Source organism: Galeopterus variegatus, unplaced genomic scaffold (assembly GCF_000696425.1).
Source record: "Galeopterus variegatus unplaced genomic scaffold, G_variegatus-3.0.2 Scaffold1710, whole genome shotgun sequence".
Classification (NCBI taxonomy): domain Eukaryota; kingdom Metazoa; phylum Chordata; class Mammalia; order Dermoptera; family Cynocephalidae; genus Galeopterus; species Galeopterus variegatus.
This window is the reverse complement of record NW_007727821.1, coordinates 174,174-201,158: the sequence shown is the minus strand read 5'-3', so window position 1 is coordinate 201,158 and position 26,985 is coordinate 174,174. Positions and strand designations below refer to the sequence as shown.

Here is a 26,985-nt window from a genome sequence, read left to right as displayed (position 1 = left end):
CTCTCAGGGCCAGAAAACATTTGTTAATGTTTGTCCTGATGCCGAATGTCCCCAGACGTCTGTGCTGAAAGTAAGCACTTTTCTTCGATTCTGCTGTTGTTAGCTGTTATATAGCACTGTCTTCTAGTGGGTCTTGCTCTGAAGACCAGCAGGCATGCTTTCACATACATATACCAGCTAAGAGACTGAGGGGCTCTGGGCTTGTTCATAAAGTGCATGCGCCTTGGGACAGCTGTTTTCCGCATGGGAGCTGTTTTCGCTTATTTCTGAGTATGTAAGTATACTCTGGATGACTGAATTGTACAAAGATGACCTCTGGTTAAATTAGGCTTATTTTGCTTATTAAGTCCATGCAGTAAGTATTTTGGGGGTCTGTTCACATTATCCATAAGCTTGCAAGGGTAAATACCTAAGTGTAACTAGAGACAAAACAATAGGATTTTTTTAAACCTTTTATTTTAAAATAATTGTAGGTCCATAAAAAGCTGCAAAAGTAGTAAAGAGAGGTCCCCTGTACCCTTTACCCAGTTTCCCCCAATGGTAACATCTTACATCACTAGAGTACAATCTCAAGAGCAGCATGTGTTTCTGTGCCACCACAATCAAGAATTTGCATTTTAACAATTGAATAGCTGCGTATGCTTCACCAGGCACTGTTACCAGCGCTTTACCTGTCTTAACTAAGAGGACTATATCATTTTACGTCCAAACCAGTACACTTTTTGAAAGTGAAAGGAGGCACTATTAGTAATGTGCTAGGGTAGCTTGTATAAACTGGAGCTGTCCCAGGCAAACTGAGATATATGATTATCCTAATATTGCCTCATTTAATTTCTTGAACTCTGAGGTGGGTACTAATTTAAACCATCTTTTGCTCTATCCTTTGAACAATCCTTTGCACTAGCTACTCCCATGTTACAGATGTGGGTCAGAAGTTACTAGGCAAATAATGTGCCCAGGGTCACATAGGGTAGTGGCAGGACTGGAACTCACATGGTCTGAGTTCAAATTATGACCACCTCCCATGGCTGCCTCTCAGTGTTTAAAGGGACCATAACTACCCCATGGTTTGCCCTCTTCTATTTTCAGATGTGGAAATTGAATTCTAAAGATAAGAGGGACCTCCTTGCTGGTCAGCCTGGATTGGGGCTGTGGTGCCCCAATCTGCACATGCCTGGGCGTAGCATGCTGGGTGGTTGGTGCAGGCCCTGAGGAGCAGGGCCAAGGGGCTCAGCCAGTGGGTGTTCAAGACGGAGAGAACTGAGCTCAGTCTAGGGCCTAGGAACCTGCAGGCTGTGGAGAGAGGGGTCAGAGAAGCCTCTGAGAACAGGTGGCCGCTGAGATGGCCTACTGGTGGAGAGTGGGCAGGCGGTCCGTGGACAGAGGGGCCAGTGTGACTGGGCAGGGCTGTTGGATTGGCTTCCAGTGCAGTGGGGATTTGTGGTGGGAAGGAGATGGCCGGGGCTAGAGGTGTCATCTGTGTCCAGACCTGGGTTGAAAGTAATGGATTGGAGGCAACCAACCTTGAAAAACAACTTAAAGTAAGATTCTGAAGACAATCAGTCAGAATCTCTGGGTAGAGGTGCCGTGAGGCTAACCAGGCCTGCCTCGTCGCCTTTTTGGGATGGTGTCTGAAGCAGAGAAGGTCCTCAGACATCATCAACTTAAAGTAAGATTCTGAAGACAATCAGTCAGAATCTCTGGGTAGAGGTGCCGTGAGGCAAACCAGGCCTGCCTCGTCGCCTTTTTGGGATGGTGTCTGAAGCAGAGAAGGTCCTCAGACATCACCGACCCTCCAGTGCAATCTCACTATGGGGCAATTTCGTGACAGGAGGATGGCTGAGGGGGAGGTGATCGGCAGGTGGCTAAAGCGGGAGGTGACAGGAGGATGGCCGAGGGGAAGGTGAGAGGCAGGACAGGTAGACCTTCAGCAGAGCCCCTGCCTGCCTCAGGTTTACACTTCAGAGAAGCCATTGCCCGTGTCACACAGGTGCAGGATATTTCAGTGGTGGGTAGCTCTGGACAAGCTGGGGCCTCGCTTTCTTTGTAGCAGGGAACCCTGGGTTCAGAGGCCCCTGGGGCTCAAGGCAGGACCCTTCACTCTCTACTTCTTTTAGCAGACTGAAAATGCTGTGTTCTGCCCAACATCTGGCACAGTGTCTAGGAAAGGCTTGGCAAAGTGCAGATGCCCACGCTCCCCTTCCTGATCAACTGGCTCAGGCCTGGCCCAAGCTGGGGCCTGAATCAGTCACCAGGACTTGACTGGCATGAGTGAGGGAAAGCTCAGGTGTTGGGGCTCCATTGGTCAGGAGCTCAGGACGCATGTGGAGTTTTGGATCTCCCTGCAGGTTTTCTAGGGGCTTGGGGACGGCAGGACTCTGCCTGCCATCTGTACTGCACTTTAGTGACCTCGTGCCCAGCTCCTCCATCCCACCTTTGCGGGTAGCAGTTTGAAGCCCTACTTTCATGCCAGAGCAGGTCCTCCCAGAACCCACAGGCTATGGGAAAGGCAGACCCGAAGCAGGTGCCAAGCAGACGGTGCATGGAGGGCTCTGGCAGATGCGTCACTAGGGCTGCAGGAACCTAGGACAGAGCTTGTTCGGTCACTCACTCACTCAGTCCATCGGTCAGCAAAGAAGATTGCCTGCTTAATCTGTCCTTGCTGCTATAACAAAATAGCTGAAACAGGGTAATTTAGAAAAAAAAAAGACATTTGTTCCTCACAGTTGTGGAGCCTGGGAAGTCCAAAGTCAAGGTACCAGCAGATTCAGCGTCTGGTGAGGGCTGCTCTCTGATTCGTAGATGGCACCTCTTGCTGTGTCCTCACATGGCAGAAAGCAGAAGGGCAAAAGGGCTTAGCTAGTCCCCTCCAGCCCTTTTATAAGGAACTAATCCCATCTGTAAGGGCAGAACCTTCCTGACTGATCACCTCCTAGAGGCCCCACCTCTCAATACTGTCTCATTGGAGATTAAGTTTCAACATGAATTTTGGAGAGGACACAAACTTTCAAGCCGTAGCACATGCTTACTGCATGATGGGCTTAAAAATAAAGTGTGTCCTTGAAGTCCACACTCAGACTCCACTCAGCAGGTGGAGGGGAAGCTTGTGCTTCACACGTCCTCGAGTCGGCCATAGTCAGAAGTGTTGCAGATGCCAAGCACGCCCTGCCTCTGGGATCTGAACCCCCTGCCTCTGGGATCTGAACCCCCTGCTTCAAGCCCACAGCAGTCTCGGGACTCTCTGGGGGACTCCTTGGCAAAGGTTACCTGAGAGTTTTCGGGTGCAGATTCCCTGGGGTTGGGACAGGACAGAGGTCTGGTGGTTCTTATCACAGGAGCAAACTTGGGGGCAGCCTGCAACTGAAACCCTTGTCCTGGGCCCTCTCTTCCCCATCCCAAACTCTTGTCTCTCCTGCTCTCACTTGCCCTTGGCCTACAGGCGGACTGGACCCCACCATGCCCTGGCCCTGTCTCAGGCCACAGTTATCCTCACCAGGCCCAGCTCCATCCTCCTGCAGCTTCGCTGTGGTTTTCCACTCGGGATCACCTCGATGCTCACAGCCACCCTATGAAGTGCTTTTGATGAGCACTATCATCCCCTTATAGGATGGAAAACTGAGCTTTGCTGTGCCGCACTGTGAGGCAATGCTTCAGGATCAGGAAACAGATTTCTTATGGCCAAAGCTGGTTCTTTTTCTTCCGTTCCACCCCACTTCCAGACTCAAATAAACAAGCCAATGGATAGAGATCCACTGTCCCTCTCGAGCCACCCTAGACACATATTGGCTTAAGATCCTATCAGTGCACCTGGCTGTCAGGCTCCCATTGGCTCCTCGGATATGATTCCCACCCCTGGGGTCTGGGCCAGATCAGCTTCGCTGGGATAGGGACATTACCTGCTCTGTTCCAGGGCTTTCCATTATCAGTCATGGGTGCTGGGGCAACATGGCTGAGAACTTTCTGTTTGAAATGAGGGGAAATGGTATGGCCATGCCCAAGAATCCCACACTAGCCATAGCAGCTGCCCCCTTTGGCCACTCCTTGGGGTAGACCAGCCAGGCTGGAGCACCACGGCGGGATGTGTGGTGTTGTAGGTTCTCTTTGCTCCTCTGCCTGCTAGAGACCAGGTGGGCGGGAGAATAAACAGCTCTAGTACTTGGTGGGGAGATTTATGGTGCTACTGGAGGAGGCCTGTTGTAGCCCTGTGCGGTCCGGAATGGCCCTTGAGGTGGGGACAATAAATCCAGCCCATTATTTTTTATGAGCCTCCCACCCCATAAACAACTCCTTTGGCTGGTGAGCCTAGCTTCACGCCCCTCTCCTAGCCTGGCATCGAGCTGGTGCTGGGGGCACCCCAGTACTGACTTCATGACGTTAGCAGTGGAAATTTTCCCCAAGCTACAGAACCTTCAGGTTTCCCAGTGTGAAGAGTGTGGGGCAGGGGTTGAGCTGCAGGACAGAAGGCGCCAGACCAAGAGGTGGCAGGCCTAGCCCTTCTTGGCTATGAGTCCTGATTGGCCTTGGTTTCTTATCTGTAAAACAGGGAAAACATTAGTATCTTTGATTATGGAATTGTTATGAGGTTTAAAATGAGATCACATATACAAGATACATCCTCTAGAGTAGCAGTACCCAGCCCTGGGATCAGCAGAACTGTGTGTTGCTTTCCATATGCATCATATGATGTCATATGCATCATAGCTCAGCATTACTATGGGCTAAGCACTGTGCACTAATTTTGACACAAGTCATTGGATCCTGAGAACATTCTGTGTTGTGTCACTCTATTATCCCATTTTGCAAGTGAGAAAATGGAGGCTGAGAAGAGATTTGTCCATAGTGAGTAAGCAGCGGAAGCAGGAATTGAACCCAGGTCTGACTGATTCCTAAGATTAAAGACACTGAGTGAACAAAGGATGGAGGAGCAGGAATAGGGGATGCTGCACAGCCTGGATCCCCTGTGACACAGGGAGCCCCAGCCTCACCATCCTGCCCTCTGCTGGGGGCCAGGCTGCCATCCTCTGGCTGAGTTAGTACAGTAGCTGCCCCGGGTCTCCCTGCCCCCTTGACCTTCTGATGGTATCCAGGGCCAGTGCTCCACCCGGCCTTCTGGCCATGTCATTCCCGACTCAGGACCTTCCCATGGATCCCAAGAGGGCTCTGGCTGGGACCTCTGTAGCCTCTCCTTGCTTTGCACGTCATGAACCAGCCACAGCAAATTCCTTGTCTCTTCTGTGTCCCTGCCTCTGCTCACACAGCTCCCTCTGTCACTCACTCTGAGAACACTCTGATTGAGCGACACCTCCTCCCTGCACCCCTCCTGATTTCCCAGGGAGAACCAATGGGTCCCTCCCTCACTGGGCCTCTCTCTCTCTCTCCCATTCATTCCCCACCCCCAGCCTCCCTGCACTGTCCCTGGTGTCTCTGCTCCCAGGCCTTTCTCCCTCAAATGAATCTGCCCTTGGACACAAGGACCTCTTATGCTCAGATGTCCAGCATGAGGCCTGGTAGGGAGTGGCAGACAGGAAAAGCCAAGGAGGTGTCATAGAGCTGAGGTCCATCAGAATTGAAAGGGCCCTTCCTGTGTCAAAAGCTGGCCCACAGCCTGTTCCAAGATAAAGTAGCAGAGGCCCAGAAAGGGAAAGGCTGTATGACCTGTCTGAGGTCACCTCGCACGTTGGTAGCAGAGCTGGGACTTGCCCCAGGCCTCTAGGCTCCAGGCCAGAGCCCACCCCCCACACTGCAGCCCACAGCCTAGCTTCCCAGCCTGGGATTTGTGAGCACAGGCCTAGCGTGTGGGAAGCCATGCAGATCCAGGGATGTGGGTTCAGAAGCCACTGGGCAGATGCCTGGTTGGCAGTGTGGAACCAGCTGTGGTGATCCTGGGTCATCTGGGGTCTGATCCCTCCCCAGCCTCTGTGGGTCTCATTAAGGAAACTGGGCTGTGACTGTGGCCATGAGGCCTCAGACTGATCTCCTGGCAGATAGACTGCCCAGCCACCCTCTAGCTGCAGCATTCCCAGAGGCTTCATCTCCTGGCCAAGACAGGCAAGGCGCGTTCTAGTCCCCCAGCCTAGTGGCCGCTTGATTGTCTCACAGGACTCTTTCTGTATTTACATCCCCTTGTGCTTTTTTCTGTTTCTCCTCAGCCCCCAGCCCTGGCTCCTCCTTGGTCCTCCTAGCCCTCCCAGGGCTCCTTTAGTCTCCTCCCTGACCCCAGAGCCAACTGTCTCCTGGACAGAGTCCCCAAGTGGAGCATTCTCACCTGCTCAAAACCAAATTATCTTTCCATCCCTACAGACTTGTTCTTCCCAGCATGTCCCACATCAGAGAGGGGCCCCCGTTCTGCTCACCTCTCAAACTCGGCAGCCTTCCTCACCCCCACTGCCTTGCCTTCTTTTCTGCAAACATTTGTATTGCTGATTGGTGTCCCTGCCTCTTCCTCTTCCCCATCGCTCCTCCACACTAGCCAGGATGCTCTCTCTCCAAACCCCAAATCAGTCCTGCTCCTCCTGTGCCAGATACCTCTACCTTCACTACCTCCCAAGGCCTCTCACAGTCCAGCTCCAGCTCCTCCTGCCTCCTGGCTTCTCCCCACCTGCCTGCTGTTCTCCCTGTTAATGCACGTGCACGCCCTTTACTAGTTATCAGCCTGGGTGTGTGTTGTTTCCTCTGCCTTGAATGTCATCCTCCAGTCCCCTCTCTTTCTGGAGACTCTTAATCTCCCTTCACAACCCAGCTCACTTTCACCTCCGTGAAGCTGTCCGTGCCTCGTAGGCAGGCACGTCTTCCTCTTGACTTGCATTCAGTTCAGTCCTCTGCTAGAGGACCAGTGTGCAAGCTCCCAAGAGGAGCAGGGACAAGTCTGAGTCACTTTTGTGTTTCTTATGCCTCACACGAGGCTGGGCACAGAGGAAACATGCTGAATGGAAGTGAAAAGGGGACTAGATTCATCTTCTGACGGATATAACACCTGAATTGTGTGTGGCATTGATTTTACAAAGTGCTTTCCTGCCCCTCCTGCTGGGCAGTATGCACAGCCCCCTGGAAGAGAGCTGCCCAGGGGTGCACAGTGTTTTGTTATTTCTCGTGGTTCTGTGATTTGGCTGGGGATTGCTGCTGCTGCTGTCTCGCCCAGCCTCCCTCCTGCAGTCACAGTCAGATTGCAGGTCTGCCATTCTGCTCTCTCCACCAGGCCTCTCCAGCATGTAGACTGAGTTTGTCTGTCAGTTCAGAGATACCCCCACCCCAGCCTCACTCCCAGCCTCCCACAGGCTCATGCCTGCAGGCCTCTGTGTGAGCTGATTCAACATCGCCAACACTTTCCTCCCTGCTGCCCCAGCCCTGACTCTTGTTCCCCAGGGCACATCACAGGCACCCACACGTTCATTTACTGAGTGAAGTGACAAATCAGCAGCCCATTTAAGTTAGAATAAGTAGTGGAAATTGGCTTAAGTTCCCAAAGGTGGTTGCAGCTGCCAATGATCGAGCTCTTGGAAGAGAGAGGCATCCTTGGTGTTTTTTGAGTACTTGCAGTGCCTGAGCCCTTGAGCCCCTGCCATCCTTGAAGGGCTCTGGGAAGTAGCAGCTGCAACCCATCATGCCAGGAGGGCGGGGGGAGCACACACAGCTAGTCGTGACACAGCCAGGACCCTGGCTCCACAGCCCATGCTTGTTTCTGCAGCACGTAGGTAGACAGTGGCGGATAGTTGCTGGCTATGACACTGGGGAGCTGTGCATGTCCTTAAAGAATCTCCTGCTAGTGTGTCCCCCAGTATCCTTGTTGGCTTCTCCTCCCCGGTCCCCAAGGGCTGCTGTAGGAATACTCTCAGGACGCTGCCACATTGCCCCCTCCCCCAACCCTCAGTACCTGGGCTTCAGTATCCTTGTTGGCTTCTCCTCCCCGGTCCCCAAGGGCTGCTGTAGGAATACTCTCAGGATGCTGCCACGTTGCCCCCTCCCCCAACCCTCAGTACCTGGGCTCCCTCCATCTAGTCACCTGTTGGGAAAGGGAAGCAGACTTGTTCAGGGAAGGCCATGGCCCAGGGCTCTGTGTGAGCTATCTGACAGTAGTAACTGTAGGGCTGAGGGTAACACTGGACAACCTTTCCGCCCGTGGCTCCCTTTAGGGTCCTTGTGGAGGGAGGGGTAGTGTTGACGGATAAAACGCAGGGTGCCCATTTAAACTGGGATTTCAGATAACCAATGAATACTTTTTTAGTATGAGTATGACCCATGCAATATTTGGGACATATTTATACTCAGAAAATTATTTGTCATTTATATGAAATTCAGATTTAACTGGGCTCCCTGTATTTTTATCTGCTGAATCTGGCAACTCTGGGGAGGGAATAAGGACCTCTCCAGCCTCCCAGGCCTGAGGGTAGTGGAAGCTCAGGAGGCAAGTAATTCTCTCCAGCAGCCTTCTCTGGTCCAAGCTGCCAGGTCTGTGGGGGCAGAGAAACCTGCTTTTATGAAGTTGCCTGTTTTTCGGAGGAGCTTTGACTTGATTGTGGTGACACCTAGTGATCAGCCTGGGAAGCTTCAGTAGGCGAGGAAGGGCTTAGCCTGGAAGGGGATTTAGGCAGGGAGGAGCAGGCCAGGATCACAGCTCCAGAGTGAGAAGCCAGGGCGCTGGGGGTGGGGGAAGCAAGCCAGCCTTTATTAAGCACCACCTGCATCTTGACAGGGCCTGTAAGATAATCTGAGCTGGAGGCTGAAAGCCAATTGACAGTCCCCAAACAAGGGCAGCAGTACCTTGCGAGCCACCCCCTAGAGTGACAGGAAGAATGCCAAGCTTGAGAGTCAGGGGTTACATGTGGACTCTGCGGTGACTGCTGCATGAGCCAGGACAGTCACTGTCTTGTGGGCTTCCATCTCCTCAGTGGAAAAGGAGAGGTTTCATCCAGATGCTGTCCAAGGCCCCTTCCAATTCTAGCTTTCCAGAATACTGATGCATTCTGGCTATTTGCCTGCCTGTAAACACAAAGCAGGACGGTTTCTTTCAGAGCCGTGCCCCATGTCCGTAACCGGTGAGCTGTCGACCAACCACACCACAGGTGTTTGTTGAATACCTACTACGGGCTTGACTGTTGTCTGGCCATGGTGATAGCAGAGCAGGATGAAAGGCACAGACAAGGAGCAGTCTGGGTGTGTGGAACGGCCTACACCCAAGAGGAGTACTGGGGCCTGAAACAAAAGAGCACTCCCTAATATTTGTGGGATGAATGGGCACATAAGCAGGCAAGCAGATGAACCTGGAAGACGTTGAGAGCCAAATACCGTGAGGTGTGGACTTTTGTGGCTGGGCAGTGAGTGCTGAGAGGAGGCCAGTGCATGCCCAGAAGGGTCAGTCCTCCTGGGGGCCCTGGCAGCACCGTTGAGCCCTGAAGGAAGGGCTGGGCAGACAGGCCAGGGCAGCGGGCACGTGGGATAGGCAGGAGGAAGAGCCGGGCAGAGTGAGTCAGCCTTAGCTGGGTCACATACCCTCCTGGGACCCAGGGGCCCAAGAGGCTCCAGGGGATAAGCTCCTCTCCCTGCTTCCAGTGTGGTGTGTGCTGGCCAAACCAGAAGGCGTAGTGGGAAGGAGGACCCCCTTTGGGCCTGCCGTTGGAGTGGTCTCCAGCGGGTCAGGTCCCTGCTCCACCACACAAGTTGGGAGACCTGGGGCACCTCTCTCTATCTCTGTTAGCCTCAGCATCCTCACCTGTCAGGTGGGACTGCTGGTGGTACCTGGTACTCAGCCATTGAGATGTTCAATTAGAAAGGATTGCAAAGAGCCTGCCATGGGGCCTGGCGCAGAGGAGCTCTGGGTCAGTGGAAGCCCACAGTCTTCAATCCCTCCCTTTCCCCAGGTGGAGCTACACCTAGGATGCTCCTGTTCAGCTGGGGGTCTAGTCTGGGGCACCTTGCTGCTGCTGCCCAGCCAGGCCTGGATTTGCCCTGGAGGATGTAATTTTCACGGTACAGGGTGGGAGGCAGAGCCCTGTGTTTCTGCTGAAACCCAGGCAGCATAATGAGAGGCTGAGAAGCACCACCACTCCAGGGGCAGATGCTGTTAGCGTGTCATTAGGGGATCAAGGTGGAGCCAGACCAGCGGGTGGGCCATAGCTCCCTATAGCCGGTGGCCAGGCCTGGGCCTGCACATAAACAACCCCCTGGTGCCTGAGTGTTGGCCCCTGTTCTGACATAGGATCCAAAGCCTAGAGTGGCTGAGACTAGGCCTCTCACCAGCTCAGCTGGGTTCAGCAAACATTTCTTGTTCATTCACTCAGGGTTAGGCACTATGCCTAACCTAATGGGTATGCCTAATGGGTAATGGGGGAAAGAGGTAACCCAGGCATGGGCCCTGCTCCCTCGAGGAACCCTAAGGAGGGGCAGGGGCTGTGGGTCCCAGGCACGGTTCCTAATCCACCCTAGGCACTTGGAAGAGGGTAGGAGCAAGGAGGGCTTCCTAGAAGAGGTGAAACCCAAACAGAATCTCAAATTACTGGTTAGAAGTTGCCATTCAAAGAAGGAGGTAGATAGTGTATTCCTGGCAGAGGAAACCAAATTCCCAAAGGCACCAAGGTGAGAAAGGAGGGTGGACTGTGCGGGGTGACTGCTAAGCATTCCCATCACCTAGGGCTCACAGCAGGACCAGAACAGGGGAGACCAGCTGGAGAGGCAGGTGGCAGGCAGTCAGGAGGACCTTATGTGCCATACTGAGAACTTTCAGCCTAGCCTTGTGGGCATTTGGTGCAGGGTATTGAAAGGGGTGTTTGCAGTGGGAAGACAGATTTATCCTCTAGAAAGCTCCCTCTGCAGCTGGAAGAGGGCAGGTCTTCAAGTCAGACAGAACAAAGTTTAAGTTTTGGCTCTACCATGACCTACTTGAGTGACCACGGGCAAATGGCTTCATCTCTGTAAACTGGGGATAAAGCTACTTATCTTACAGGGTGATGATGTAAATGCGTCTCTGTCCTTGTGCCAGGCCTGGGGCTGGGCCCTGGGGAGTCAGGAATGAACAGGGCATGCTCCCAGCCTTCAACAAGCTCTCAGTGGGTCTGAGGAATCTGGAGACATTTCTCTCGATTAGAGTGGGACAGGGTCAGAAGTCCTCCAGGTCCCCTGGAGAAGCTGGCATTGGGATGGCCTTGGAGAAACAGTTTGGAAGTGTGGAAACAGCCTGGGGTTGGGAGGGGTGGGGCAGGCAGCTGTTCATTCCAGTTCTCCAAATCAAAATTGGGAAAGCTAAGGGTTAAAAGAGGGTAGCCCCCAGGGCTTCCCTGCCCCTTTGCTCATTTACAAAATGCTCCATCGCCTCCTGGAAGTCCACTAGGAAGGTGGGTTCTGGGTCAAACCCAGATTCACTGCCCACCCATCCCATACCATGTCCCTTGGGCAAGTTACTGAGCCTTTCTTTGTCCTTCTCTCCTCACTTGTAAAGTGGGGATAACTGTGGACTTGGATAAGTGGTCATTGAGGTTTCAAGGAGCTTATTCATGTAAAGTGCTTAGTGTAGAGTAGGTGCTCAATTAATGGTAGCTCTGGCTGTCATCAGCCTGTGGCAAGTTTCTGGTGAGCCTGTTTTGCAGCCCCTCCCCCTGCCTCAGTCATCAATCTCTGTGTGCCTCAGTGTTCTCATCTAGGAGAGATGGTGGGTCAGTAGTGCCATAACACACCACTCCTGGGGCTGTCAGGAGAATTAGTGTGAACACGCATCCACAGTGTGTGGAACAGAGCTCGGCACACAGGCAGCTCCGGATGAGCGTACGCAGCTGCCATTGCTGTCATCATCATCTCTCCCACCAGTCCACGAATGTTCACAGCAGCTTCATTTACAATAGGCAAAAACTGGAATCAACCCAAATATCCATATATATTTATATATACACACACACACACACATATACACACACACATACATACATACATACAAACAAGTGCCTGTGAAAACAATGATTTTTTTTTTTTTTTTTAAAAGATGCCCGGTAAGGGGATCTCAACCCTTGGCCTGGTGTTGTCAGCACCACGCTCAGCCAGTGAGCAAACCGGCCATCCCTATATAGGATCCGAACCCGTGGCCTTGGTGTTATCAGCACCACGCTCAGCCAGTGAGCAAACCGGCCATCCCTATATAGGATCCGAACCCGTGGCCTTGGTGTTATCAGCACCGCACTCTACCGAGTGAGCCACGGGCCGGCCTTCGGTGGAGTTTTCTGATGTTTCCTTCAACACCCTTCAAACTCCTTGGAGCCCCTGTTTGGTTTTCCCCGCAGGGCTTGGACAGCTTGCGGAGTCTGGGCGGGGAAGGCAACGGCCTCCTGCCCACCCCTCTCCCCGCCAGGACTCCGGCCTCTTTCTCGTCTCCATAATTTTCTGTTGATGAGGTGAAGGGGAGGAAAATCCTTTCCTCCCAGGTTGAGGCGGAAGGGCGGAGCAGGGTAACTGTTCTTTTCTCCCTGATCTGCCGTTCCCAGCTTGCTGCCCCTTCCCATGTGTTTAAGGGACATGGATGTGGAAAATGATGTTATTGATGAGGTCGCTATAGCAACGACCCTCAGGAGGCACACATTCCACTCTGTTATCCCGGGCCAGGGGCCCCAGGCAAGGCCTAGCTTCTGAATACAAACACACAGGGCCTGCTGCTCCCCCTCCTTTAGCCGCATCCGCATCCGGGGCCTTTGCATTGCGGAGGATGGGCGTGCATGCTGCCGTCGTTTCTTTCTGTGCACGCTCTAGGGGAGTATCCAGAAATGATGGAAGACTTTTGGGCAGAAGAGGCCCTGGTGGGGCTGTCAGAGGGTCCAGAGAAGGCGGCAAGGAGCTGGGGGAGGGGCCCACTGGGAGGAAGCGCTGGGCACTTGGGAGAAGAAGGCACACCCCAGGGCTTGACCCTGCCTCTGCGTCACAGTGTGGCAGACACATCTTTCCCCTGCTCTGACCCAGCACTTGTTTGTGAAACAGGTATGGCAGCGGCCACTTCTAAGGTTTGTTGTGAGGATTCAATTAAAAGTGTAGTCAGGGCCCAAGTTCATACATCGTGTCTTCCAGAAAAGTAAAGGGAAGAGGCACTTAAATGTATCCCAGCCCAGCCTTCCTACCTGTCCCCACAGCTACTGCCCTCCCACCAGCCTCCTTCATCCCTTTTGGGGTGGTAGCAACCGCCTCCACACTTGTTTATGGCCTGCAGTCCTGCCCCTCCAGGGCACCTTCCACACAGCATCTAGAGATCTTTCTGACACTTAAACACATCACTCCCATATTGACAACCTTTCTGTGGCTCCCTCCTGCCTGGAATGAAATCCCACAACAACCCTAGCTGCACCCTTAGCCAGTCACCTCATTCACCCAGAGAAGGGGCTGCACATTTAGTGCGCACCTGGGAAGCAAGTCCTACACCTGTCCAGTTTTACACAAGTGGAAACTAAGGCTCAGAGGTGAAGTGAATTGCCCAAGGTCACACAGCAGGTGGCAGAGTATGAATTTGGACCTGGAGATGTGGCAGCAAAGCATCTGTCTCCTCATTACTCCCTGACTCGTCTTGGGCACCAAGGAGACCCTTGGTCTGAGTTTGCAGAACGTAATTGGATTTGAATGGGTTCAATCAGATTAGATTCGACCTGGCGCACAGCCTGGCCTGATGGACACCAGGCCTCTGAAGATGTAGATTTCTGGGAATGACTCTGAAATTCTATCTTACTTCCCTCGAGGAGGGGAGACAAACAGGGCCTCTGCTGAATTCATCACTCTGTGGCTCTCCCCCTATCTAGGCCAAGGGAGATGTTGTATGGCTCCCAAGAGCAGATGTGGTACTAAGCAGGGAGCCACAGGAGGACATTTTGAGTCAGGGCCCTTCAGTCTCACAGGCTTACAGAATCCTGCTGTGTGCCTGGCCCCGGGCTGGGTCTCAGCCTCTGGATTGGGGTTGGGCGTGAATGGACTCAGCCCTGCTCTTGAGGAACAAGCAGGCTGGCATTAGTGGAGATGTGGAAACAGTCTGCTAGCCGGAGCTGGCCAGAGTGGGCCTGGCTGGCACAGAGGAGTTAGGATGGGGCAGGGACTGCTCCTGAGGCCACAGCAGAAGGGGTGGAGCAGTGCACCCACAAAGTCCCTTCCAATACAAAGCCCAGGGCATTCTTCTGGAACAGAAGTGCTTGTCCGAACATCTCACCTGCCCCAGGGTTCACCTTCTCACCTTCAAATGTCTACTTGGCCTCATGGCTCTTGGTGTAGCTGTCCCAGTAATGCTACCTGCAGGAAGGAACAAGCTGGCATTTTCTCCTTTTAGCTCATTACCCTCAGGATGGCCCTCCTGGGAGAGGGCAGGGAGCGAGTGCCACCCACTCTTGCCCCGAGTCTGTGAGGCACAGAGGAAGACATGCATGCTGTAGGTGGTAGAGCCAGTGCCCTGTCTCTGCCTCAGCCTGCTGTCCCAGTCCCTGTGCCACTGTTGCCTCATCTGTAAGGTGAGGAGCTGGAGGGGCCATCCTTAGACCCTCCTAGTCCTGGGGTCCCTTCCAGTCGAGGACACCGTGTTAAGTGAGGGGGAAGGAGACTGTTCCATGGTGACTCTAGGACTTCTCAGAGCCCTTAATACACGTGTGTTGTAAATTTCCTACATCAGGCATCCAGGGTGCTGTGTTTCATAGAACACACAACCAGAACCGCCACAGTAGCATTTTCACCTTGCCCCCTAAAATAACGGACAGGGGGTTTGATCTGTTCTGAGATAGGACAGCCTTTATTTCTCTCTTCTTCCTTCCTCTCCCCTTCCTCTCCTTTTCCATCCTTCCCTCTCCTCCACTCATTTTTCTTCTCTTTCTTTCAGCCACTGTTTGCTGAGCCCCAACCCTGTGCCAGGCCCTGTGCTGGGTGCTTATGGTACAGAAATGAATAAAGCTCAGGTCTCCCCTCAGGTTACCTATGGCTGGCGAGAGAGAGAGCAACTTGAGCAACTGTCCCTATTTAATGCAAGGCAGAGTGAGCAGGAGCAAAGCAGAAGCGCTCTAATAACAGACATTTTGTTGAGAACCTGCTCTGCCACACTCTATATAATATAGTTATCCCATTTGAGCATCACAGCAACCCTAGGAGGTACAGATTATTACATCCCCATTTCACAGCTGAGAAAACAGAGTCCCAGAGAAGGCTAATCAGAGGCTCAGGTATACTGTGGGGTGGGTTCCAGCCCTAAGCCCCTCTTTTAAGTGCCACAGTCTTCCTCAAGGTGCCTTGATGGTGGTGAGCACATGGCCAGGCCATCTTATGGGCCTGGAGCTGGCCTCTCCTTCTGGTGGCTTTCCATGTGCTCACTCAGTAAACGTAAGAAAGACTGGGTGTCTGCTGGGTGCAACCACAGTTCTAGGTGCCAGCACCCAGCAGTGAGCAGGACACATCTCCTGCCTAAGGAACGTGCCATCTAGTGGGAGAGACCAGCAGCAGGAGGAGATACAGAGCCACCCATCAGCATCTTTCGAACTGGGAGGAAGAGCACAGAAAGCCAAGAAATCCAAGACCAGCTGGCATGGTCCATAGGGTCAGAACTTGAGCTGCTCCGAGAAGCAAGAAGGCATCAGTTAGGCAGAGGAGGAATCAGTTTTCTAGACCAAGCCCAGAGAAGGGGAGGTTGTGAAGGAGTTGGTCTCGAAGGCAGGCCATTTTGCTCTCTACTGCTTGAGAGGCAGCCAGAGTCCGCCACCCTCCATGGAGCAGCTGCCATGGGTGTGGGCCAGGTCTGCCCCAGGCCTCTCTGGTGCCTCTAGAGGGAATGGAAGGCCCACAGTGGCTGCAGAGGACCCTATCGGGGACTCAAGCTGTTGGATGGGCAAGGGGGTTGGAAATCTCATGCGGTTTGTAAAAGCTAGGGGGGTGGTGGAGGTGGTCAGAGACGACGTCCTGTGATGCAGGGGAGCTGGGACAGCGTCCTCACACCTTCCAGTGACAGCCATAGAAGGTCAGAAGAGGAGCCAAGGGTTATATGCTTTGCTGAGGGGCTGCTCAGAGAGTTTCAAAGGATACAGCATCTGAATTGGCCTTGAATTTTCATAAGCTTTTAAGTCTGCAGACAATTAACAATACTAGACAGCATGGATTATGCTAACTCTATGCCGGGTTCCTAATTCTGTTCACCCCAGGAAGCATTTGCTGCCAGTCAGCCATCAGGGTCCCACAAGTGTAGCCCAGTGACCTCAGGGTGGGAGAGCCATGGCTGGGAGCCCAATGGCATAGGTTACTGTAAAGCTACATGGCTACGCCAATTGTCGGGTTACAGCAATAGCTATGCTAAAGCCAAAACGTTTTTTATACTAAGTTTCCATTTGTATTGTCAGGACTAGGGCTCAAACCCTTCAAACCCACTGTACAGACTGGGTCACCAGACCCCTCACACACAGGTCCATGAGCTAGGTCATTGAGAAAGGTCCCAGGAGCCATTGGCAGACGACACGAGCTCAGTCCTCAGCAACAGCAGCAGCAGCAGCAGTGGCCTCCTGGATGGTCCCAGAGGCCCTGGCAGCAGCAGCAACAGCGTCCAGTAGCAGTACCCCCGCCCCCCAGTGACAGGGGGCACCGTGGATCAGAGCCACTCATCCTTTGTACTTAAGTCCATAACCCAGGACAGCTGGGTGCACATGTGCAATTACATTAGACAATAACCAAGGAACACCTGGGCGCACATGCGTATTTACATCAAATGCTCGGCAAGATTCTGAACATCTGAGGGGCCTTGACCATTTTCCTTCACTTTCTCTATAGTTCCAGCACTGCTGTATGGTCTAGAACATTCCCTTCCCCATCTCAGGGGCTCATTTTCTCCTTCTGTAAGATGTATAGACAAGGTAGGCTAGAGGCCTCTTGATGGACCTGTGACCTGTAGTCTCTCACTTGACCCCTGACCTCATAAATTCTGGAAACTCCTCACAAATCACCAGGAAGATGAACATCAACTGGGGTCAACCAAAGGGGGTCTGAGCTACTCCAGACAGACAGACAGGGAGTAGAGGTCAAGTCTGCTGGGGGTTGGGGGGAATGTCCTATAACCATGGGTGACTAAGGACAGGGGGCCAAATGGCCCTGACCTAAAAACAGCTCCACAGACCCCACCCTTACATCTGACCTAGGGCAGGAGCTTTGCCTCTTGGGTCCCCAGGTGTCGTTTACAGTGCAGCTCACAGACCAAGGTTTGGCTCTAGACCCAGGCACATGCCCTTGTTTTCTCCCTAAGGGATCTCCATGTGGATGGCTGGTGCACACCTGTATGTGTTGGGAGGGGGGCGTCCATGTGCACATGTGTGCAGACAATGTGCAATGGCAACCCAGGAGCACACCATTTGATTGTGACATTTCGTTGGCTATGTCTTTTCAGCCTGAAATTTTTTCTCTCCCTCTCTCTCCCTGGCCCCCAACCCCTCTCTTGTCTCTTTTCCCAGAGGGTATGAACTGCATGAACAAAGACCATGGCTGTGCCCACATCTGCCGGGAGACGCCCAAAGGTGGGGTAGCCTGTGACTGCAGGCCCGGCTTTGACCTTGCCCAAAACCAGAAGGACTGCACACGTAGGTAGATGGAGGCAAATGGGTCAGACATCCCCACACGTCTCCTGCCATTGCTTTGTGGTGGGTCCAATTGGCTCGATGTTGGCCAGGGAGGACTCTCAGCCCCATGGGGTGGAGAGAAGGGCAAGGCCAGCTGAAGGCCGGGGTGAGTGGGGTACGGTGCATGAGGGACAGAGGCTGTGAACCCCAGGCTTGGGGTTTTCCCCACCAGGCATGACACCACTGACACACCCCAGGAGCTGGGCCAGATCTTATGTCTGGCCCTGAGCCCGAGCTCTCCAGCAGGAATGGAGGGGCTATGGACAGAGGTGTTAGAGCCCAGATTTCTTGATGGTTCTGGGAAGCCCTTGGTAACAGAATAGTATAAAGAATGAAAGGAGCGTGGTTCTGGGGGGTTCCATTCCGGGCTGTGCTGACCTTATTTCTAGGATCGAAGATTAGAGCTCGCAGTCTGACCCCTACAAGACAGACTGCAAATGGTGATATCCTGGGATATCTGGGTTGAATGAGGCCCTTGGCCAAAGGCGCCATTTCCAGGACCTGCGTGGAGGTCTGCCTGCAGAGCTCAAGAGTAATCCATCCTCTTAACATGGTCACCCAGCTCCCCAGTAGGAGTGGGAGCTGGTAAACCAAGTAGAACAGTGGCTTGGCTGAACACATTCATCTAGTCCTCAAACGCTTCAGACCCAGCAGACCCTCCCAACAGCTGTGGGAGATAATTGGGATTGGCCTCTCCTCATCGGGCAGCAGGATGTCCAGACTGATGTCATGTTTGCCCTGTGTCTGCAAAGAGCCAAGGGGGGCTGCTGTAAGCACTTTGCATCTCTGGCCAGCTCGCCTTCTTCATACCAAGCCCGCCTTCTGATGCAGAAAAATAGTACGGAGAAGTCCAATTCAAACTCCCAGCAGAGAAAGTGGTCCTCACCCTAGCTGTTGAAATGGGAGACTGAGGCTGACTCGCTGTCAAAACAAACAAACAAAAAAAGCCTTTCTTCCATCCGTCATTCTGTGGAGAAGACAGCTGGCCCTTGGTTCCTCCGTCATCCTTAGTCACCATGGTGCTCTCAGTTGTCATCAGCTCTCCTTTGGACTCCTCCTTTCCCAACTCATGCTCTCCTTGAACACTCAGCAAGGCCCTAAGGACACACATGCATGTGCATCAGATGCACGTGCATCCATCTCCAAGAACTCATGTTCTAGCCCGTTCGTGATCCCTCCGTTCCCCAAAGCAAAGGTGCTTCCTTCTTCCCCACCTATGGTTCAAGTCCTCTCTTTATTCCTGGCTCTTTCCTGTGGGATAGCAAAGATAAACATATATGCTGTCACCAAGGGCAGGACCAAACAGGGACCGTTTTGATTTGGAAATGCCCATCTCCAGCCCCGAAACTCCAGCCAGAGCCCCCCGCCTTCTCTATACCAGACTGATTCTTTTAACTTCAGAGAAACCTCCTGCCACCTGCCCACTTTCAGAACAGAAAATGCTATCTCCAGCTCTCCCAGTCCTCCCTGTTGGGTGATCCAAGTTTCTTCACAAAAAAGGTGAAGGACAAGAATACGTGGAATTGGCAGGCTCATTGATAGCCTTGGCCAGAAGGAAAGTGCTTTCCTTCGATCAGAAAATGGGCAGCGCACCCACTCTGGGCCAGTGCTGGGAAGAGGGCTGCAAGCCGGCATGGCTTGCTACCTAATTCCATAATTCCATCTGAGACAAGTGCTCTAAGGGGGACAGTTTGCCCAGAGAGCATCTCCTGAGAGGCTGGCCTGATTTGAGAGGTCAGAGACAAGGCAGGAGTCTATGAGCAGCTAAGACCTTCCACCCCTACCCCAACCACCCCCTGGTCAGAGAAGAGATAAACCCTTGCCCAGAACGTTTGCTGGTTTCAGAAACAGCAGTCGCACCCTCATCGCTGGGTGTTGCCAAGGTGTGGAGAACCTGATGTGATTTCAGGGGCCAAGGAGTGGGTGACTGCCCTGCGGCCTCCCATGAAGGGGCTGCACATGTGGCTGCCAAGCCAGTCCAGCTTTGGTTCCTTCTGTGTGGTTAATGAGACAAGGCTAATGTAAAATTAGCTATGAGACTTTCGCTGTAGCCCTTGAGGTCACATGTTGTCCAGGAATTTCTGGATCTCAAGTTAGGTTGGGGGCTAAGGCCTGGCTTAGCCAGCCTCTCTAGACCAGGGAGACCTCAGGGCTCTGCACCAAACTGTCTCATCCCTCCAGAGCCCAGGACCCACACCAGGGCCAGAAAGGTTTTTTCCATCCTTCTCTTTGCCTTCTGAGTTTGGGGCTCAGGTATTTCCAGGCACAAGCTCTAGGCTCTCCAGGTGCTCAAAGGCTCATGCACAGGGCTCTGTGAGATGCGCAAATGCCTGTGTGGAAGGAGCAAGGGGCCCTGAGCGTAAACCTCTCTCAAGTTGCCTCAGACAGGTCTCTGTGTCCTCGTTAGGATCATTTTCAGGGCACAGTCCATCTCCAGGAGCCCAGACTTGGGAAGAACTATCTGCACTATCCTGCCTCCTGCCCAGCTGTACCCCTGACCACTCTGAAGTGGGGCTCTTCTCAGACCTGAAAATGCACGTGATGTCCAGACCAAAATGGGACTCTGCCTGGGTCTCTCCTCCTCACTTGAGATCTGTGCAGAGCCACAGCCCCCTGGAACCCATGGCTTTGCTGGGTTAGAGCTGTTTCAAAGATGAGAGAATGTGACTCCAGGATGCCAGCTCCACCCTCAAGTGCTAAGAGAAAAGATGCTCCCAAGGAGTAGGGGCCAGACGGCTTTGTGCTCAATTCCCCAGTGTTTCCTGAGGTATCTTACAGGTCCTTGAAATTTCACCCTAGAAGTTAGATCCCTACCTTGGGGGGGGAATCTATGGAAGATCCCTATGGAAGAGGGAGCAGCCCATTAGAGCCTCTGGTTGCTGAGGACAGCATGTGGGACGCTGAGCTGTCCCCATCAAGCCATGCCCTATATCCTCCTTACCTGCTGTGGAAACTGCATATGTTCAAGTCTAAGGGGCCACCATCGCTCAGAACAGGCACGTCCAGAAGGGTCTGTGTTGTTGTTTTCATGAAAGGAGAAGTACCCGAGAAATGCCATCGCAGAAGTCAGTTCTGAGATGTTTGGAATTCTTCCCCAAGGAGTTGCTCCCAATGACTTTGCTCTGTTACCACCATGCTAATGGGTCAACCTAACAGAACGTAATTAATTCAAACTCTCAGGGCTTGAAGTTTTTAGCCCTTCTGACCATAGCTGGTCTGAGATTTATTTTTGCATATTTGATCATCATTAGGGTTCTGCCAGGTAAATTAAGAGTATAGACAGAATTCTGGACAAATGGTGAAGGTATCTAAGAAGGCCCCCTGCCCCTGAGGCCCTGGGGTACCTTCTGCTGGCCGGTGACAGGCTCGCAGTTGTCTCAGTGGCATGGTAAGCCGGGCTGTCACGATCCCTCCCATAGAGATCCCGGATCCCCTTGTTCTCCTCTAGTGATATCTCACCCTGGAAAGTGAAAATGTGTTTTCTTTTAAATAAACTTGACTTGTCGTTTTTCTGCTTCAGACTGGCTCCTTTTTGTTTAGCCCTCTTTTCAGCTGATCCAGGTTTGCTGATGTTGTGAACCATCTTGAGATTCTGGGCTGAAGGGCACAAGCCCTTCAAGCCACAGGCATTGCAAACTACATAACATGTTTTATCAAGGTCATTTTTAAAACTGCACCTCACATGACGTTAATCTGTGTTTGGACATTGCCAAGCTGGAAGGATTAGGGCTTTGAGGGGGTAGAGTTTGAGATGGCCACTGGGACCCAAAGAGGATGGTCATCCGTGGAGACATCTTTCCACCCACCCCAAGACATAGGCACTTGAACCACCACACACAGGTCGTCAAGTATGTTCTGGTATTAACAGACATTTGTTCCATCGAGACGGGCAGTTTTAAAGTGTCTTGCAACATAGGAAGGATAAAACTGTCTCGCTTATCCCTGTCTTCAGCTGTGTGCTGGCTCTGTTCAAAGCCCAGACAACCCAAAGCCCATTCTCGGTCCAAGACCCTGGAGGGGCTAAAGTACAGGGAAATGTGCGTCTGTTGCCTGGCAAGCCTCAGTGATCCTATCCACTGACGATTTTAGACCCTCACTTTCCTTCCCCATCCCTAAGAGAAACAACCAGCACCAACAAACTAATCGTTTTTGTTGTCCTTCTGTGTATACACTTTGGGCCCAACTAGTAACCTGTAACTATGGAAACGGAGGCTGCCAGCACAGCTGCGAGGACACAGACACGGGCCCCATGTGCGGCTGCCACCAGAAGTACGCCCTCCATTCAGACGGTCGGACGTGCATTGGTAAGTAGGCGCCTCTGCTGTGCACACCCTTGTGTCGCCCTGCTCCCCAGGGGGCACACCATGTGGCCCGAAGTCTGCCAGCACCCTGCCAAGTCCCGGTTTCCCAGAAGGAAGCTTAAGGGAAACATGGAAAGGAAGGCCCCATGGTAAGGATGGGAATGACAGGCATCCCCAAGGGAAGCTTTCTGTGGAGACATGTCCAGTGTCCTGCAGCCACCCAGGGCCAAGCTCCTCTGCTCTGTGCTCCCCACAACTCCTGACTCAGGCCTCCCTGACAGGAAGGGGCCGTTTCTGCATGTCCTCGTCCTTGATGTGGGGACTAGTCTACAGGTGGTCTGTGGGGAGGAGGAAGGTGCGTGTACCTAAGAAAGGCATCTTCTAGTTCTGAAGTGCAGGTGTTTCCTCCCCTAATGTGGGGAAACGCACAGCCAGACTCGTTTAATCTGTATCACAGCCACCACTCGTTATGTGAGCTGCCCACAGCTGTCTGGAAAACCAAGAGGTTTTCTCAGAACACTGCTTTAAGTCTTCATTGTCTTAAACTCCAGGGAAGACGGATGGTGTGAATCCTATGTGAGGTTTGGGTGTTTTCACTGCTTTTCATTCTGAGCTCACGGGACTCTCGCTGGACTTCTCTCCCATTCAGTCCGTGAACCATTTCTCATTGTCAACTCAGAATACATTTCTTGAGGGACTTTCAAGTAACAGAAAAGGGGTTGGTAAGCAAGCAAAAGCACATGCAGCCCAGAGTTTGCTGTTGCATCCTGTACCCTGTGACTCTGCCCCTTGTGTCTCAGGGAGCTGGGCACTGGGCCGGGCGGGGCACTGGGCCGTCACCTCCATAGTCTGGGGCTGTAGTCACAGGGTGCTGCTGCCTGCGGTGATTCTCCCTTCCTCTGTGTGGTCTCTTCTTTCAGACAGCCATTTTTTATTTCATTTTATCTCATTCCTCCTGCTTTTCTGGTGATGGTCCCTGATTGCCTGTCTTGTCTGATAACTGACGTTCATTAATTATTTTCAGAGCCAAAAGCCAAACCAAACCAACCAATCAAAAAAAAAAAAAAAATTAAAAGCCAAATCTGGTCTCAGACCAGTGTCTCTATTGCAGCCTGATCCCATCTAGAACCTCCTCTCCTCTGGCCTCTCTCCCGCTGCTGTCCTGCCCGGGGACTCTCCTGGGCCACACCGCCTCCCTCCTGTCTTGTCCGCTCGAGGTCTCCCTCAGAGTTTGCCGTCTCCAGTGGAGCCGGCTCTGCGGCCGCTGGACCAGTGCAAACAGCTGCCGGGCCAGACACACACCCAGCCTTTGTCTAACACATCTTGTCTTTGTCCACCTGACTCATCTTTTATTATTTTTCTATTTTTTGGTGTCTGCTGCATGTGAAGGTCCCTGCTTGGATCTGCTTTCTAGAGTAACTTCCCGAGTGCCCTCTTTCCTCCCCTCTCGTTAGAAATCATTTTCTTTACCCAACTCCTGCTGCTGTCGCTTCCACTTCTGGCCAGGATGAGAAACCTTTCATCTGACTTTGCTCACTCTTCATCAGTTCCCCCCTCGGGAATGAATGTCGCCACACATTTCCAACTGAGCAGAGAAACCAAACCAGCTAACCTCACGTGCTCCTCCACAGGAAGCATCTTGGCAGAGCTTTGTGCCCGAGTGGCCAGAATGCTCCCTGGCCTGCCCTAGGCCATTTCTCTCCCGCACACTCCTAAAACAACCAAACCAGCTAACCTCACGTGCTCCTCCACAGGAAGCATCTTGGCAGAGCTTTGTGCCCAAGTGGCCAGAATGCTCCCTGGCCTGCCCTAGGCCATTTCTCTCCCGCACACTCCTAAAACGACTAACTCCTCTTTGCAACCCCTCGTTGAGCACTTGAATGTTTAGCTCTAGTCCTCTATAGACAAGCAGGCAACCAGCGCTGCCCAAATCGATCCCATGGTTTTTCTGTCTATTCAACTAGATCCATTCTTGTGTGCGTGTGTGTATATGTGTATGTGCCTCCATATGTTTTGTTCTTAATTTTGCATGAGTGTTTGACACACTTTTGCATCCTCGTGACAGGGCATCTGCTGTCCCAGGTGCATCCATCACCGGACCTCGCAGCCCTGTTCCTTCCTGTGCCTTGTTCTATGCCTGCCTTTGCAGCCTGAGCCGTGGGGGTCTGTAAGCGCTTGTGCCTCTGTGAGCACCTCGGTGGTGCTGTCTGCTTCTGTGGCCCTCGGCAAATGAGTCCTGTCTGCTCTGACCTCAGCCTTCTCCTCTGTTTGTTTGCACATGGGCCCTGTGTTCCATCTGTGTCCCAGAGCATTTTGTGGTCACCCTTCCTTTTCTGCATGTCTCCTCCACCCCGCCCTCGCTGCCTCTTTGCTTGGCCCTAAACACACCCACCGTGGAAGTTCCTGGGATTAGCCCCTTGGTGAGGACACCATGCTGGCCCAGCGTGCTGTGTTGGCTTTGTGTGCGCCACGCTGAGAGGCGGACTGTCTTGGGCCGCGGGAAGTGGGCTCTCATTAACCACCGGCTCCGTGTTTGTCCCTTACTTGTGTTTTAGAGAAGGATGAGGCTGCAATTGAGCGCTCTCAGTTCAATGCCACGTCAGTAGCTGATGTGGACAAGCGGGTGAAACGGCGGCTACTCATGGGTAACACTTTTCTTCCACTTCCTTTGTCATACTTGCACTTTTGTGTGTGTGTGTGTGCTGATGTGTGTCTCAGGTGTGTGTTAGCATGTGGGTATGTGTGTGTGTGTGTGTGTGCTCGTGTGTGGGGTGTGCGTGCTTGTGGGGTGTGTGAGTGTGAGCATGTGCGTGCTGGCATGTGGGTGTGAGCGTGTACATGTGGGCATGTGTCTGTGTGGAGTAGGGTGTGCCCACCTGTCTGAGTTATGTGTGTTGTGTGACTGTGGGGGGCTCTACTTCAGATGTGAACTCACTTTTTTCTTTGTAAAGTTTGTATCCTCCATCAAACACGTTTGTTTCTGTTTGTGTGTTTGTAGCAAAGAACCCAGAGCAGTGTCTAATGGCCTGTGCGTGTAAGGAGACATTTGCTGTAAACCTCCTCTGCTTGTAGTCAACCCCCACATTTGCGATTAGTACCCCCAGCGTCAGCAACATGGAAGCTGAGGAGGGCACCAGTGTAGAGAAGGGTTCAGGGTATCACAGTCCTTATCTTTCTTCTCTCCTAAAGGGGAGGCCACCATCCAGTACCTCTAGTTCTCAGGGAACAAACCACCTTGCTCTCACACACCACTCAGGGTGTCTTGGGAGGCTTGCTGGCAGGGCGGATCCTGGGCCAGTGTTGGGAGAAAGAGAAGAGGAAACGGCTGCTCTTGGACAGAGCTCAGTCTGCAGAACAGAAAAGCAGGTCTGCCTCCTCATTCAGTCATTCCTCGTCCATCACTCAGTTCCACAGTTCTTGGGTTGTGGGCCTCAGGGATGCACCAGCTGCCTGGCCTCCTGAGCACAGCTGTAGTGGCCTGGGACTGTACAGCCTCCTTTGTGTCACTCTGATAGCTCACACCCGCCTTGGCAGCTATGGGGTCAGGTGGCGCAGTCTCCATTTCTCAGAGGGAGGAACTGAGGCTCCCTGGGGTGTCCTGGCCTACCCAAAGTCACACACAACCCCACGTAGCTGAGCTCAGCCCAGAGGTCATGACCATGTGGGCTGTCTCAATTGTTGGGGTCACAGGACCATGAAGGTCCCAGAGAGGTAACCTAGTTTTATGGTCTTCATATGGATCTCCAAGGGGCCCAGGCATCTAGAGAGGAAGGAGGAGAGAGGTGGGGGGGCCACAGGGAGGGATGTGGCCTTGTGTGCTGGTGAAAAGGCTTGAGGCCTGCCCGCCCCCTGGGGGTTTTGAGGAACAAAGTAGATCATGGGACTGGCTGCCAATGCTCTGTGAACCTGAAAGTCCGTGCTAGGTAGGACGGTATAGCCCTGTTCTCAGATGAGAATACTGAGGGCCAGAAAGGTCACAGCACTTGCCGCTGGTCACACAGACAGACAGAAAAAGCTCAGGTGGAAAGCCAGCTCTTTGCAAATTCTTTGGACAGGGTTGTCTTGTTGACTTGAGTGGTCTGGGTTGGCCTGGGAAGAGCTGGAAATGGCAGAGGGAGTGGGCTTTGCTGCTCCAGTGTAGGCCCAGCAAGCAGGTGTGACCACTATCCTCCAGGAAGGTGCGAGTCCATACTGTGGACTTTCTGGAAAGGTGGCTGGAGTGGCTAGTGGGAGCCCCAGAGCTGTCAGTGGTCTGAGGCCACACTCAGGTCTCAGAGGGCCCAGGCCCCCTGGCCACGCTTACTAGGAGAGGAGGGCTGGAGATCCAGAGCAGGGCAGAGCCAGGAGCTGGGCCCCTCAGGTACCCTGCACCCTAGCCAGGAGAAGGATAAGTGGCAGAAGAGGGCTGAGCTGAATTGACATGAAGCAGGTGGGTGTGGGGTGGGTGGGTAGTTGGAGAGGAGGGCCTCTATATTTGCTTTTTGTAGTTAGACTCAGTGGATAATGGCCCAGAGCCAGATCCTAGAGCAGGTCAGGAGGCAGAGTTGGGGAGCAGGTTGGGAGATCTGTGCCAGGCACTGGGGAGGGGACCAAATAAATGGATGATGATTGGCCTCCCCTGCATTCCCACCTCTCTGATTATCAAAATCCTCTCAGTGGATAATGGCCCAGAGCCAGATCCTAGAGCAGGTCAGGAGGCAGAGTTGGGGAGCAGATTGGGAGATCTGTGCCAGGCACTGGGGAGGGGACCAAATAAATGGATGATGATTGGCCTCCCCTGCATTCCCACCTCTCTGATTATCAAAATCCTTCCATCACACCCCCTTAGGACCTGTCCGACCCCACAGGCAGAAGAGACCTCTCTCCTCTTGTCTCCCTACAGCACTTACCATGGGGACAGGGCCAACAGCCAAGGCCTCACACCCTGAACTAGGTAACCAGCCTCAGAGGCTTCTGCGAAAGGTTGATCTTGGGGCCCCAAGCCTAGAGCACAGGTGAGCCCCTACCACAAGAGCTCATAATTGTTAGCACCTGTCTCTTCTGAGCACAGCCTGTGTGGTACAAACTTAGGGTCCTGTTGGACTTTAGGCCCAAACTGGTAGCCCCCA

The 26,985-nt window shown here is 52.9% G+C and overlaps 1 protein-coding gene across 1 annotated transcript in view; it reads left to right on the top strand.

Moving 5' to 3' along the window:
• The window catches only part of SCUBE1 (signal peptide, CUB domain, EGF-like 1), a 129,574-nt gene that overhangs the window by 47,364 nt on the left and 55,225 nt on the right, over positions 1-26,985 (top strand). Inside the window, exons 5-7 of the mRNA XM_008578534.1 lie at positions 17,412-17,537; positions 21,764-21,880; positions 24,433-24,522. Coding sequence (XP_008576756.1) covers positions 17,412-17,537; positions 21,764-21,880; positions 24,433-24,522 — 333 coding nt within the window. The remainder of the gene's footprint in view (positions 1-17,411; positions 17,538-21,763; positions 21,881-24,432; positions 24,523-26,985) is intronic.